The 16,209-nt window shown below is 40.2% G+C and overlaps 1 protein-coding gene across 3 annotated transcripts in view; it reads left to right on the top strand.

The window, feature by feature from the left end:
• The window catches only part of ap2a1 (adaptor related protein complex 2 subunit alpha 1), a 46,591-nt gene that overhangs the window by 3,861 nt on the left and 26,521 nt on the right, over nucleotides 1–16,209 (top strand). For all 3 annotated transcript variants that reach the window (XM_051941292.1, XM_022218289.2, XM_051941291.1), the window contains exons 2-9: nucleotides 3,087–3,298; nucleotides 9,487–9,680; nucleotides 9,859–9,988; nucleotides 10,264–10,365; nucleotides 13,197–13,456; nucleotides 14,372–14,540; nucleotides 14,732–14,869; nucleotides 15,848–16,030. In XM_051941292.1, coding sequence (XP_051797252.1) covers nucleotides 3,087–3,298; nucleotides 9,487–9,680; nucleotides 9,859–9,988; nucleotides 10,264–10,365; nucleotides 13,197–13,456; nucleotides 14,372–14,540; nucleotides 14,732–14,869; nucleotides 15,848–16,030 — 1,388 coding nt within the window. The remainder of the gene's footprint in view (nucleotides 1–3,086; nucleotides 3,299–9,486; nucleotides 9,681–9,858; nucleotides 9,989–10,263; nucleotides 10,366–13,196; nucleotides 13,457–14,371; nucleotides 14,541–14,731; nucleotides 14,870–15,847; nucleotides 16,031–16,209) is intronic.

The following is a 16,209-nucleotide window of genomic DNA, read 5'->3' as shown; positions in this document are numbered from 1 at the left end:
CTGCAAAGTCCATGCAGTACTTCTTTTTTTGGCCTTTGTAGAAGTGGAGAGAACAGGGAACATGGGGAGAAGAGCAAATGGACCGCGGGACGGACTCGAACCCATGACTGCTGCATCGGGCACTATAGTTCTGATTTATATCGTCGCACTCAAAAAAAGCTTCCAGTGATGCAGGTTGAGTCTCATACGTGCCGCCATTTGTTGCGATGCTAAGAACGATCCTCAGACCAACATCTTCCACAATAAATCGGAATAAAGCCAACAAATGCCACAGCGAACGACTTTGCTGCGGCATTTGTTGCCTTGTCTTGTTTAGGTTATCTCTATTTCTCCCACACGCTGCATCTAACGGTTTGCTGAAGCCTCCCTCCACTGTTAGTTTGGGTGAGACGTGATGACGCCCATTCCAAGTACTGATCAACATCCAGCCCTCCTGTGATCCATGGTTTGTCTATGTATTCAGAGGCAATGAGCCATGGACTTTAGCAAAAATGGAATTTCGCGAAATTTCATGAAACTATCCATGATTCAAGAGGTCTGTCTGGCCATTTGGAAATTTATTTATTTATTTTTTTCCCCTTCTCAACTTTGATTGACCAAAACTCTCATTTCTACTGACATATGTAAGCTTTCTAAGCAATAAGTAGTGTCATTCAGAGAGTATTCTCACAATAACATTGATCACATAGATCCTATGAATTAGAAATATATTTTATTTCCAATTTTTGTAATTCAACTTCATTTTGAACAAATCCTGAATTTGAGAGGTCTTCAGCACAAAACTGTGTTGCTTGTTTGCCAGTATTTGCTGCATTCTCTTCATTTACCAGAAACCTCTTAACATCTGAAAATTTAAAGACTCTAGGACATATACTTTAAGAGATATGGATATCTACAAGTCGCAGGAAGTTTATTAAATAATTCTATTGGGTCAAAAATTATGAAAATGTTGGATTTAAGCTTTAAAAATTGGCAGATGTCAGTTTCAGATGCCAAAGATCATTTCTGCAAAGTTTCAACAGATTCTGAGATGGTCAAGCAATCACCTTTGCTGAACTGACACAGAATGACCTCGCTGTAAAATTTGAGTGTTTATTAATAAGATACTGTAAGTTCTGTATGTTTTGTAGGTCTGCTGGGATTAGTGAATGTAAAAAATAATAGTATTTTTTCTAGGATTCTTCAATTTATGGTCCAACTATTTTTGTGCAGTATCGCTAGGCAATTGCTGCTTCATGATGTTGGTAATGTTTGACTCTAGTCAGGTGTAGTCAGTGCAACAGTTTCAAACAATTTCCAACAACTCAAGGCTATGAGTGTACAAAAAGGTGGTGTTAGGGCTAAAACATTTGCAAAAATGATGCCAGATGTCTCATTCGAGCCTGTATTGATAATTGTTTATCATTTAATGACAAGCAGATAATTTTTTTTTTTTTTTAGTTTGTCCAACTTACTTTGAATTTAGCCACTTAATTTGCAAAGACACTGATAATAATTTAACTGCTTTCACAGAAATGAAAAAGAGACACTTTACACACATGAATAAATGATTAAATTAAAAATGAGAGGGTAAAGCAATGAGTTTACCTCGATGGCAAGCAAAACAGTCTGCGCACATCATTGTGAGTTATGTAGTGTCTTTAAAATGGCTCCAAGTGACTTTCCCGACTTGTTCAAGTCCATGGTTTGCTATTTCAGAGCTGTGCTGAGCTGCTTAGACTTTATCATTGTCGTGTTTGTGGCTGAGTCTGACGTGTAACAAATGAGCTGCACTAACATAGCGCTTTTCTAACTTAGTGGTACTCAAAGTGCTTTACATTGTGTTCCCCATTCACACACTTCTGCCATCAGGAGCAACTTTGGGTTCAGTGTCTGGGACACATGTAGAGGGGAAGGGGATTGAACCACCAACCTTGCAAGTAACCTGCTCAGCCACCTGAGCCACACCTGATCTATTTTATTTGGCTGTGGTAATGGTACCGTACAGCTTAACACGTTTGTAGATGGCAAGTGTTCCTTCAGCTGAGAATCTGTATCAATGACAGAGAATTGTCGTTAAAATAGTGAAAAGTCGATACTTCTCACAGCCAATTTAAATCCGAAACTTTGAACATACCCTCCTGTGGACCAAGTTAGCTGTGCAGCATAATTTACCATGGTAATTTAGCCAGATTTAAAAGAGAGCCATCTTGGTGTCATTGCAAGCTCTGTCTTTAGTCTCAGCTTTACTTCTTAACCCACTAATGCCACTTAAACCTCTGGTTTAAGAAATGAAACCCCAGTCCAGTACTGTTGGTACCACACTGAAACTGACTAAGCCCTGTTGTGAATTCAGTACAGCATAACAATAGTTTTGGATTCTCTCTAGTATTGTATACTTGACCTCATTAATTAAAGTAATAAAGTTAGGCTCCATTGCCAAGTTTCCCTTGGTTCAGAGAGCAAAACAATCCTACAGTGAGCATGTACATTCATTTTAAAAATTATGGTGGTGTTGCGTTTAATTTGCGTGCTTGTTGCTGTAAAGAGAAGTTGGTATGTGTATTTTTTGAGTCCAGAAACAAAGAAATGTTTAACAAAAAACCACTTACATAGTGCTTTTTTTAGGTTTTAGGTTCTACAAAGCACTCTACAATGTGTAGTGCACACGCGCGCCATACAAGGGCCAAAGGAAACTTGGAGACAATGATAACACACTCTACCACCTTAAGAATGGCTATCTGTTATAACACTGATATCATTCCAGGGATTAGCTTAATTTTTAATTTTTTTAGGAACTAGTGGGCCCCAAGTAACACAAATTAAGAAACAACACATTCCAGTTCATTAATAGATTCCCTGTCAAGTGTCGATTTCCACCTATAAACAGCATTCATAATGCTTTGCATTTAGGGTCTGGTTTGACTGCACTTTATCAAATCTGAAGCAACTTTTGCTGGTTGTGGTGTGAATGCTTATTAGCTACTGTTTATATGATCTGCAACCTGTTGTTTTTTGTCATTTTGAAAGGTTAAAAATTAGAAGCTTTGCCTCTTTTTAAAAATAAAATTTAGTGTTGACATTGTATTTTTTCCTTCCCATGTCAGGTAAGAGCAAAGAGGCTGAGATCAAACGGATCAATAAAGAGTTGGCCAACATTCGCTCCAAGTTTAAAGGAGACAAGGCTCTAGATGGCTACAGCAAGAAGAAGTATGTGTGCAAGCTGCTCTTTATCTTCCTGCTTGGCCATGACATCGACTTTGGACATATGGAAGCAGTCAACCTGCTGAGCTCTAACAAGTACACAGAGAAACAGATTGTAAGTCTTCTGCTGTTTTTATTGTGTTTGCAGTTTTGCTTGATGAAATTTTGTATTTCTTGTACAGAGCTGCAAATGTAGGACTAATATTCAACTTTTACTCGTGGCTTCGATATTTTAATTAGTGATGTCTTTGTAGTCCTTTTACAGTATAATACTCCTTGCCTACAATTAGGGCTGCTTGAGCATGGCAGAATCATTATCAAGAGGATTTTGGTCAATTTTGAAATTACAAAAGTGTGACAAAAAACACACTTAAACCAGGCCTTCTCCAAATCCTTTAGCAGCAGGTTATCCATAAACATGCAAAGTGAGATGGGAAAGTGCCAACCATCTCAAATGTTCCTTTATCATAGGGCTCCCTTCACCAGCTTCAGCCGCCTAGCTGAGGCCAACTAAAGGTCCATAGTGTTGCCATATTGCCACATCTAGGGTTGATTTGTCACACAAAACAAGAACACAACTGTGAAGTAGAAGGCAGCACAATAACCATTCTATCTCAATTATCTTGATTTCTGTATCATTGGAATCCAAAGTCACATTTGAAAACACAACATGTTCCCCTTATGCCCCACCTTCATTTGCAGTAGAACATCAAACCCACAGTTAGCTCCAGGAACCATTACATGACAATTGTTTTAAGTGTAATGCTTATTTTAAAAACTTTGCTCATTATGTCATCTATGTCATGTCATGTCATAGACTTTGCACACGGTCAAAGATATAAATAGTATGCGTCCTGGTTATTGTTCAGTGATTAGTTCCTAGCACACAATACAGCATCTCTTCTATTCAGTGAGCTGAATATTCCATCACATTGGACAGCACTAGATGATGTAGTTGTCAAAATATTTGCACTTGAGTTTTGTCTGATTTCACACGCTCACGGCTTGTCAAGTCAATTAACAAGAAAAGCAGTACTCTGCCAAGACTGTTCATTACCTGACCTTGCACTGAACACAGGTGTGTGCTATGCATGTGTACACACCAAATCGCATGACGTAAATACGAAGCGGGCGATGGGAATTGATGGGACTTAAAAACACCCCCACAATTTATCAATTGTTCCTTGTATCATTTCCAATATGTCCACAGCGGTGGATTTGTAGTAGGATCGCAATGATGTGATTGGCAGCAGGCCACTGAGGTAGTATTCACTTGTTGCCATGGTTATGAGACGCCGTGCCTCTATCTCAATGGGAAATCCTGAACAAATCCATGGATCCAGACTTAAGGCCATATCACTGTCAAAATGTAATCACTTGGTCCTTGTGCTATTTCTGACCTTCCCTTAAAATTTCCTCCAACACCACAGTGTTCCTTGGCGGAGTAATGAATCTAACTTCTCTTCATTTCAGTGCTCACAACAGATCTGGCTGCAACAGTTTCCATCACAGTGATTTGTCTGGCCTGTGGTCCACTCGTTTCAGTCAGTTTCCTACTATGTTTCGTGGTAGAAACGTGTATCAATCAGTGATTTTATTTTATTTTTTTTATTCCACCACAATATTGCACGAGCGTAGAAGAGTTTACCTCTGCTTTGGTGAAGAACATCAGGGAATTGTTTTGCACGGCCTTCAGCAGTAGTTTTTGTCGGTAAATGAGAGACATTTGAATGGGACATGTCTGCATCTTCAAACCAAAAACAAGGAAGTCAATTCGGTGATATATATGCATTACGTTTGCGTGGGGACTGCTATGATTGGTGGAAGTCATGGGAGGCTGGTCAAAATTATGGAAAAGTTGTGGTGATTGGACAACATTTCAAGGTTGTGCAGAATTCATGGAGATTGGTTGAATTTGTGTGAATTGATGTGATGGCAATATCGCGAATTACTGGATAGATAGATACTTTTTTTTTTAATCTTGAGGGAAATTCAAGTTTTAGTGTACCTTGGCACTGACTCTTCAAGTCTCTGGAACTCTGCTTGGAGGGTGGAGCACTAATCCTCCAAATGATATTCCCTCATGTCTTGCACATTCGTCCAAAATGTCACCGAGATGTTCAGTTAGGTTGAGATGTGGAGACTGCGGAGACCAGTAATTATTCCTGTAGTGTGCCCAGCAGAGAGAAATTTGGACTTCCCATTTTGTTTAGTGTCCGTTAATGAAAGCACTTACAAATCAAAGCTCCACCATAGTCTGGCAACAACTATTTTCATTACAATTTTGATGATAAATTGTAGAAGTGTGGATAACAGAGAATCTCCTTGTACAGTTTCTCTTCATACAAAACATTTGCTTTAAGTGACACTTGTTTCTCTGGCATGTACACAATAAATGTGGTTTATTGTGGACAGTGGCAGTCACAAAATTTTGGATGGCACACAGTCAGTCTTCGCAAACCCTTGCAAACTTGAAAGGAAGAAATTTGCTTTGTTTTGTTGGGACAAAAGTCTTGTCACACACAAAAATAATGTAGAAATCATACATTTACTTCAGTTTGAATACACAAACATGCTACAGTTACATCAGAACATAAAGTCATGGTGCTTTATATCATGTATGGCTCCCATGAGCTTGGAGGACTGCATCCATACATCTCTTTATTGACTCAAATAGTTGATGAAGTCATCTGGAAAGACAAAGAAAGCAGTCTTGCCAGACTCCCAGAGTTCATCAAGATTCTTCGGTTTCATCTTCCAACCCTCCTCCTCCATCTTACCCTGGACATGCTCAATAATCATGTCTGGTGACTGGGCTGGCCAATCCTGAAGCACCTTGACCTTCTTTGCTTTTAGGAACTTCAATGTGGAGGCTGAAGTATGAGAAGGAGTGCCATCTGCAGCACAATTTGTTCTTTCTTGTGGTTTGAAATGTAACGGGCAGCAAGAATGTCTTGATGCTTCAAACTGTTGATGTTGCCATCCACTCTGCAGATCTCTCTCACGCCCCATACTGGATGTAACCCAAACCATGATTTTTCCTCCACCACACTTGAATGTTTTCTGGGTGAATCGTCGGTCCATGTGGGTTCCAACAGGTCTTTTGCAGCATTTGTCTGCATTGGGATGCAGTTCAATGAATGATTGATCAGAAAAATCAATCTTCTGCCACTTCTCCACTGTCCCCCCTTTCTGCAAGCTGTGGGCCTTGGCAAATGCAACACAATTTTTTGTTGTCTTCTGTTTTATGCTTTTTTCTGTGAACTAATTTGACCATGGAGACCACTGCCTAAGAGAATCCTACCAACTGTTCATGTAGATACAAGGGTTTCTGGTGACCAGTTCACATATAGCTCCGCTGCAGTTGAAAAGGGGCTTGCCCTGGACTGTCAAAGCAACAAACGGTCCTCTTGAACAGTTGTCTTACAGAGTCTGCCTGGCCTGGGCTTGTTATGAATGTCACCAGTTTCTTCATATCTTTTTCTTATCCTCTCCACTTGACGTTTGGATACATTAAAGATATCTGCTGCCTTTGCAGCAGACTGGGTCTTGAGGCTCTTGATGATCAGCACTTTGGTCTGTGGTTGAATCTTTGACATGTTGTCAGAGGTCAGGTTGCACTTCACATGAAGGTCTGGTGTGCTGGGGTTCTTTTTTTTCACACCTGGGAATGTGTTAATTTCAGTATTTGTCATAGGTGAACCCATAATCTGTGATTGATTGAATCATTTAAAGACAGAACAAGGCTTTTGTCATTGCAAAAACAGATGTAATGGGCTTTACCAAGCTCTGAATATTAGGGCACTTTTTGACAGTTTCATTGTGCACCCAATTATTAATATGAAAACCTTTGTTTTTAAAATGAACTATTTATTGTATCGATTGATTAGAAATAAAATTATATGCCATTTTAAGGGGCTCGACACACGGGAAGTGACAACAGTCGCGCTCCATTCATTTTCTATGGCTGCTGGGCAACGAGACGAACATCGCTTTCCCCCCTCCCAACAACGCGCCGGCGACATTCATGCATGTAAAATTTTGCGCACGTTCACATAGACGTGGACCCGCTGGCTGGCGACACGATACAAGAAAGTTGAAAAATGTTCAACTTTTGTCGCTGTCGCCTGGAGCTTCAACCAATCAGCAAGGGTTTCACTCACTTACCAATGAGCTTACAGCATGTTACACAGTGCAGTCTCCTCCTATACATTAATGGTCCACTCCGGTTTTCAGCAATTGTTTTCAGCCCTTTTTCAACATTGAGGAGCAAATCATTTTAGCTGTGATTAACTTCCCAAGTCTTTATGATCCTTTCCTTAATGACTATCGTTATATAAATAAAAAAAGCTGCTGCATGGGAGTTGGTTGGCGCCAGGGTAAACTTTTATAAGCCAATGTCAATAGTAAAATTTCGGCTAAATCAAGCAATATCTTCTGGCTCATCATCTTTATGCTTTTCTGTCATGAAAATCTTTGAAAACGTAAAAAAATCCCTCCAATTTCACAGCCGATCAGAGGGAGACAAGTGATCTGTGCTTTTGCACAGCGCGCCGTCTGTCGCCGTCGCCTGCCGCTGCCAAGTATCGCGCACCGTGTGTTGAATCTATCTCCTTTTGCGATGACTTTCGCATTCCCCCCTCAACTGTTGCTTCCCGTGTGTCGAGCCCCTAAGTTATAATGTCCTTATGCTACAAGACTTGTCAGGGACTGTATAGTCTGTTGAATTCCCATTTTACTAGATTATTCACATTGCAAGTATTGTAGGTTTAGCTGCAGTATGTAGTTGTGCTTTCAGGCAGAGCCTTTTACTGTTTAACAGTAAAGTGACCTGAGGAAGCAAGCATTTCTGTGTTGGCAAGCAGAGAGCATTGTGGGAGTTAGGCTAGTAAAGGAACACAGTAACAAAGACATCTTTGAAGCTTTCTGACATCAGCATAGCGAACAAGTGTTTAATGAACTTGAGATAATGAATATTAGGGCTGCAACAACTAATCGATAAAATCGATAATAATCGATTATTAAAAACGTTGGCAACGAATTGCATTATCGATTCGTTGTGTCGCGCAATTGATGCATCACTCATCATGTCGCGGAGCCGTCTACTTTACCTGCAGAGCGAGTTGAACAGAGCGAGGTGGAGGCAGATCAGAGGAGGTATTTTCAAAGGGAAGTAAACTCAACAAATGAAACATGACCAGCACGGAGAAAACAGTTTGACCGAAGTCCTCAAAAGTATGGGAGCATGCCACACTTCACAAAACAAAGACATGCTGCGTGTCCACTACATACAAATGCACGCATCTGAAAATCGCACTGACGACGGACGGTCACGAGCGGGCCACTACGTGGTCACGTGACCGCGTTTTCAGCTTGACAGTCTGGTAGATGAGTCTGATAAACACAGCGGCTCGGCCGCAAACTTTCTCTGTTATTTCGAAAACACTTCAGGGGAACGTATTTCTAAAGCATTTGAGGCGAGAAATAATCTGTGCAGCAGCTGAACCTGTCCTGGTTTTAGTTCACCGACGGCTAGTTTAGATGTTTGAGGACAGTAGAAGTTATAAAAACCAACATGGTTGAGTCTTGCTCTTTAAACAGATGGAGTTACAGGTGTGTTGGCAGACTACCTATAAGGATGACATAAAGTTAGCTGACTAATTGCTAATCTGGAGCACTCATGTTGATGAACTGCAGCATAAAGTTGTGAAATAATTGTCTAGTGGCTCTTGATCATTAGCAGCTTTAGCTGCAGGAGCATGACTGACTGCATACTTCAAACCACATTACTAACATGATGGAGTGTATTGCCGTTCCTCAGAGTAAAGATGGATTTTAGAGGTGACAGTAAATACTGACAGATTTCCTGGATGAATAAAGTTGCTGCAACATTTTTTTTGTGAACATTTGGTCCAGCTGATAAGCTGGACTAATTTCAACTACTGTGAACACGTCACTCCATGTAGATCAGCTATGAAGAATATTTTGCTATCAAATCACTGTGAAGAGGTCAATACCTTTAAAGGTTATTGACTGTGGAAGCCTGCAGCTCATTTGCCTTCTGCTCTCAAATCCCTAATGAAGCCAAGTCAGTTTTGCAGTGAACATCAAGTATCAACAGTAAAAACAACAGTTGTATCAGCACATGACAAAATATTAACTTTTTTTTTGTCTTTGTTTCAACAATCAATTGATATTGGTAATGTGGCTGATTATAGGTTAAGGAATTTGTTGAAATTTGCATTGTAACTTTTAATACCCCTCTTTTTAAGCAGCCTTCTCCTTTTATCTTTGTTTCTTCAGGGCTACCTATTCATTTCAGTATTGGTAAACAGCAACAGTGAGCTCATCCGTCTGATCAACAATGCTATCAAGAATGACCTGTCCAGCCGTAATCCCACCTTCATGTGCCTGGCCCTTCACTGTATTGCAAATGTGGGAAGCCGTGAAATGGCTGAGGCCTTTGCCAGTGAGATCCCTCGGATCCTGGTTGCTGGGTGAGCAAAGCTGGAGTGGAGAAGGAAGTAAAATAAATAGAAATTCTCAGTCGTGCTAATTTGTTTTTCTGTTTTTGCTGTGCATAGTGAAGACGAAGACTATTATTTTTTATTTCATTTATCACACTTCTTTGTGACTTCACTTAACTGCTGGTAATGTTAATGTGGTGTATCACAGTGATACAATGGACAGTGTGAAACAGTCAGCGGCCCTGTGTCTGCTGCGGCTCTATAAGACCTCTCCTGACTTGGTACTAATGGGTGAATGGACATCACGCGTGGTGCACCTGCTCAATGACCAACACATGGTAAGAGCACAACCTGACCCCCAGATATTAGCAATGTATTTAAATGAAACAGCTTTTTGTGCCTGTTTATGTTAAATAGTCTTGACAGTAGAAACCATTTAATATTGTATATAAACTAACATTGATTAGCTAACACATTTGCAATGTATTTTAAGGTTTTGGTTTAACCCACCAAACATGATTTATAAGTGATGAAATGAGTTGTACCATTGTTACTTGTTAAAGTGAGATTATTAATTTTCATATTTTGGTATGTGCACATGACTGGGGTTTAGGGTGTGGTTACAGCAGCCATCTCTCTCATCACCTGTTTGAGCCAGAAGAATCCAGATGAGTTCAAGACCTGTGTTTCCCTGGCTGTTTCACGACTTAGCAGGGTGAGCATGCATACTGTGAACAGAACTTGAGCAGTTGTAGTGGAGCATTGTTTTGCCAGTTATTTTATTATTTGTTCTTAATACTGATGACTGCAGATACTGGATATTTCTAGGCTTTTCTGTATATAGTAATCTTAGGGTTCCCATACTTAGCTGGTCAGCTGAGAAATATAAGTAAATTGATCCTTAAATGTTAGTAACTGCTGATTTAGACTTGACCACATGTATATTTTAATGCTTTGCCACTCATATGGTTATCATTTTTGTAAATAAAACTGTCATCTGAACAGCAGAATGTGAATAATGTTAAGATGGCCTGCTGGCTAACTATTCTGTTTTAGATCCGCATAGTGTTTTAAAAGGGTGTCGGACATTCTAGTCAAAAATCTTACCCCGTTTAACAATACACCCACTTTCAGATTTGTGAAGCAGTAAAACAGGGAGGATCCTTTTTTGTGTTTTTACTAATGGAATGATGAAAAACTGTTATACATTTGGTACCAGTCAGATGCCTCCCAGATGGTATGAATGATGGATACAAAATGCAACATCTTAAGTGCCTATAATTTTTGCACAGTACTGTGTGCCATAAAGGGCTTTCACATAGGGGATGTTCTTAGTTTTTTGGGTACGTGTCAAAGTTGAGCCCCACAGGCTGAATCCATCCCGCGAGAGATGTGTTTCTTAGTCTGATAAATTAATGGGATTTATAATATAATACAATATAATAATAATGTAACAGGGTTTCCTCTACATACATTCCGTCACTGCTGAATCCCAGCCGCCGCTCCTTCAAATTTCTTTCCTTTTTTTTTGTAATCGTCACAAATATATGTCTCCACCTTCACAGCAGTCTTGCACTGTGTCGGGTACGAGTACTAGGTAAACTACAGGGTGGGGAAGCAAAATGTCCTATTGACAAATTTGAATGTCCTGCCCAAACGGTGAGGGTAATCAAAGCAATAATTAGAATCAAAGTTCCTTACCTTTAACCAATCCTTTTAGTATTCGCCAGACCTTGGTGCATTGTGAAACGAGCAAGCAACAAGCAAAACACAATAGGGATTGCGATCTCCTGGATGCCCAACTCCCTCAAAAGGACATTGCCAAGATTGTTGGCATCAGTAAGAGGACTATTTGCCGCATCCAGCATGCCAGACAATCCAGTTTGGGCACCAATAGATCTCCAGATAGTCCTGGGAGTCTTGGGCTCAGATGGCAATAAGATGCCCCCCTACTTCTTCATGCCAGATCAGAAAATTGGGGCTGATGTGTACTGCGAATTTCTGAGATGCACCATTTTGCCCTGGCTGAAGGCCACCTACCCTGACAACAACTACGTGTGGCTGCAAGATGGGGCTCCCACTCACACATCAAACAAGGTCCAAAAGTTCTGTGAGTAGAATATGGCGAACTTCTGGCCCAAAGACATTTGGCCCCCGGGCTCACCTGAGCTAAACCCCCTGGATTTTTTCTGGTTGGGCGCCATTGAGTTGCGGAACAATGCCACCCCTCATGCCAATATGGATTTACTTAAGGCTGCAATCTCCAGGGAATGGGAGGCCTACCCCAAGGAGGATATCTGGGGGGCCTGTGCCTCTTCCAGAAGCTGTATCGAGGCCTTCATCATGGCTGATGGACATATTGAATAAACATTTTCTGAAAGCTTTAAATTTGTGTTCTTCAAGAAATCAGTTCAAAATTCCAAAGAATAAAAAAGTTATACCCAATTATAGTTGTTTTTTACCTGACAGGACATTTTTGCTTTCCCACCCTGTACAGATAACTATCTTGATCAGTATCTACTCTTTGATACGTTGGACTAATATGACATTAATTACTCACTAGAGCGCGGCCTTGAGAGTGACGTCACGTCAAGCATCCTGCCACCGCTGCTGAAAAATATCCTAGAGGAAACAGTGTATAATACAAGGGCGTCAGTTTGTTTTTAAAAGTGGGGGGGATGGAGACCACAGCACTTTGAGAAAATGTCGAAGAACAGCGGCAAAATGCCACAAGCTGGACTCGAACTCACAAACACCGCACCAAAGGCGGAGGCTCAACCTGTCAAGCTATCGGTACATGTGGGTAGAGGGATCTGTGGGCCGCTATAGTACTAATTCTCCCGGGCCGAAATTTTGCCCCTGCACGCCTCTGGACGGAGCTTCCACTTGGCACGGGCGCAAATTTAGCATCTGCACGGTTTTTTTTTAACCTCACGAAGGTGTGCTGCATGTCTGTGCAACTCTCAGCCGAGTGCGGATGGTGCGTTCAGGAGCGTCGGAATTTTCTATACTGCTGAAAATAACTGGGTTTACAACGGCTTACATGTGAAGAATTTGAATGTGTTGGAGACAAAATGACCTCTGACAAAAAGTGGGGGGGGGGGGGACATCCCCACCGTCCCCCCCTAAACTGACGCCTATGGTATAATATATAATATAATTTGTTATATTAACACAGCAATGTAAATATATTTTACTTTAATGTAAACACATGCACAATATTTGTACTTTGAATAAATAGTAATCAAATACATTGATTATTTACCAAATGAAGGGGAAATTATATTCGTACAGTCTTACTGTTACTACCAGCCATTTGAGGGCAATCATAATGTTTATGTGACCTGGGATAAATTGAGCTTGACACTCATGGCCTAGGGCATGATTTCACTCTGTCATGAGAGCCTTATGCCACTAAAAATGTTGTGGGAAATTATTTATTGAAAAGAACGGTGACTCTATTGTATGCTGTGAATATTTCATCAGGGTTTTGCATTGGTTCATATGTGACTAACCATAACTTGTACAAAAAAAAAATTTCTTCAGATTGTGTCGTCAGCCTCCACTGATCTGCAGGATTACACATACTATTTTGTTCCGGCACCTTGGCTGTCTTGCAAGCTTCTGCGCTTGCTACAGTGTTACCCACCACCAGAAGATGGTGCTGTCAAGGGTCGTCTGGTAGAGTGTCTGGAGACAATTCTCAATAAGGCCCAGGAGCCGCCAAAGTCCAAGAAAGTGCAGCACTCCAATGCCAAGAATGCGATCTTGTTTGAGGCTATCTCTCTCATCATCCACTATGACAGGTGAGGCCAGTTAAAAAATGGATGCCAATGTTCAGGTTGATGCTGAATTGGTTTCCAAAAACCACAACCTCTGCTTTCCTCTACAGTATGAAGATCTCACTTGCATATACCAGTTAAATTTTTTGTGTGCAAATGTGCTAAAGTAACTGGCACAAATTTGTGTCTTTTGAGTTTGTACACTGTAATTAGCAACCATTGTACAAAATAATCAGGGTACCGCTTTCACTTTTATTTGGAATTGGTTAAATTGTGAACCATCAGACTTTTTCTACTGTTTGTAACTAGCACTAATTGTACTTGTAGGCCAAAAGCTTTCGTTTTGGCATACTTTCATAGGCCAAAATGAAACTTTGCTATCAAGATTTTGTCTTCATCGTATTTGGTGAAAAACACAACTATCTGCACTCAGCCAAAGATTGTTTATGACACAAAGTAAGCGCCACTGTGCTACTCCACTGTACCATAAGACTCGTTAAAACCCAACCAAAGAAATGATGATTAAAGTGGCGTACCCGGAGGAACTCCTTTTGTCATGAAGTTTTCTCATTATAATAAGATATTTTCCCATTAATTAATTCCAACAAAAGCTTTTTTTTTAAACTGCATAGTTGCCAACTTGTATCCATGCTTATCAGCACATAATAGCATAATTTTTTATTTTTTTATTGAATCTTTATTTATACAGGTGATCTCATTGAGACACAGGGTCTCATTCTCAAGAAAGACTTGTCCTCAAATAACAGTTATGATGATATATTCATAAGGATTTTGGCTTTCAACAGTTAGTGAACATGATCAACTCTGATATTGATGTTTGAAATATTGATCAAAATAATTGTGATTACCTTTTTAAACATGTTGCCCTAATTAACAATGAGTGAAACTAGTATAATAAGCTTTGGTTTTTGTCCCTAGTGAGCCTAACCTGCTAGTGCGAGCCTGTAACCAGCTTGGCCAGTTCCTGCAGCACAGAGAGACCAACCTGCGTTACCTAGCTCTGGAGAGCATGTGTACTTTGGCCAGCTCTGAGTTTTCCCATGAAGCTGTCAAGACACACATTGAGACTGTCATCAATGCCCTCAAGGTGGCGCCTCACACTTTGAAACGCAGTCACTCACTCAAAAACATCACAACTTATTTATAAAAAAAGAGAAAGTTTAACTGTTACAATAGTCAGTAGCACTAATCCACACATTGTTCACTTTACTCATCTCTCTCCACATCTGTTATATCGTCTCTCTTCTATTTTGTCACTGTTTATCTTTGTTTTTGTAGACTGAGAGGGATGTGAGTGTTCGACAGCGGGCAGCTGATCTGCTGTATGCTATGTGTGATCGCAGCAATGCAAAGCAGATTGTGGCTGAGATGCTCAGCTACCTTGAGACAGCAGACTATTCCATCAGAGAAGAGATGGTGGGTGTGAGAGATGATCAAAAATATTGTGTAATATGCTACTTTTTTTTTTTAAACATCTGACTAGTTGGTGAATGGTAATTTGGGAGGGGCAAACAAACAAGAAAGCACTGCCATGAAAGTCTGAACATGATCAATGCTATAAACATCCAGTTATGTTAGAGCAAGTCATAATACTAGTGATTGAATTTTAGTTCAGTATGAGTTTATTATCAGCAGTATTAGCTTTAAAATATAAAACCTTTTTCTTTGCTTTTGATGTATGTGCCAGCCTGAAATTTGGCAGATCACCTTAAACTGGCCTCTTCCGCAGTACTAATTAACCTTTGTCATAATGGATGGGGAAAGGAAAGACAACACTAGGAATTGTTCAATTACATGAGGTGAAAAATAACTATACTCGTACACTACCAATCAAAGTGGAAGTACTTTGTCACCTATGGAAAATCTGAAGTGACAAGTTATAAAATAGCCACAGGTAATCTGCTTCTCAAAACACAAAAGCTGAAGGATCTACATACAGTAACATACTCATTTGACCAGTATCACCACAAGAACCATATGTATTTCACAAAGAAACAAGCCAAACATAATTTGAAAATATATATTTAATAAGATGCATAGTAAAAATCAGTATAAAACACTTCTTCTCTGTGTAACATATTCAAAGAACCTTTCCTACCTAGATCTTTGAGAAGAGATGGTGCTCATTCAGTTCTCTACAGAAACTAGCTTCCTTTGCCGTAGCTATATTCCTCTAAACATGTCAAGTGGGGGTGGGGGGGGGTGGGGGTGGGGGGGGGGTTTCCACCTGCTGCATATTGCTTCCACAAATATCCGAAACAATATAGTATTCTTTAGGAAATGTTTTAGCGCTGGCCAACTGAAAACATTTACCAAACATTAAAATTTAATGTTCATTACTTTATCTGATTACCGAGTTATGAAGATGTTATTTCTTGTGCTTTCCTCATTCAGGTGCTGAAAGTGGCAATACTTGCAGAGAAATATGCTGTGGATTACTCCTGGTATGTAGATACGATTCTCAACCTCATCCGCATTGCTGGTGATTACGTCAGCGAAGAAGTGTGGTATCGTGTCATTCAGATCGTAATCAACCGGGACGATGTGCAAGGCTATGCTGCCAAGACGGTTTTTGAGGTACCAACAATAAAATCTAAAAAAAAAAGTATTGTTGATGACAGTGTTACGTGAGGATGCCATTCTTTACCAGAGAGGTACACATACTAGTCCAGTTTGATAAGATGGCTGCCCAATCACAAGACTTGATTAGCACTAACAGAAATGTGTGAAGTGTATGTCTGTATCGTCAGTACCAT

This window comes from Acanthochromis polyacanthus, chromosome 21 (genome assembly GCF_021347895.1).
Source record: "Acanthochromis polyacanthus isolate Apoly-LR-REF ecotype Palm Island chromosome 21, KAUST_Apoly_ChrSc, whole genome shotgun sequence".
Lineage (NCBI taxonomy): Eukaryota > Metazoa > Chordata > Actinopteri > Pomacentridae > Acanthochromis > Acanthochromis polyacanthus.
The sequence above is the reverse complement of the archived record's forward strand: the minus strand, read 5'-3'. Positions and strand labels throughout refer to the sequence as shown.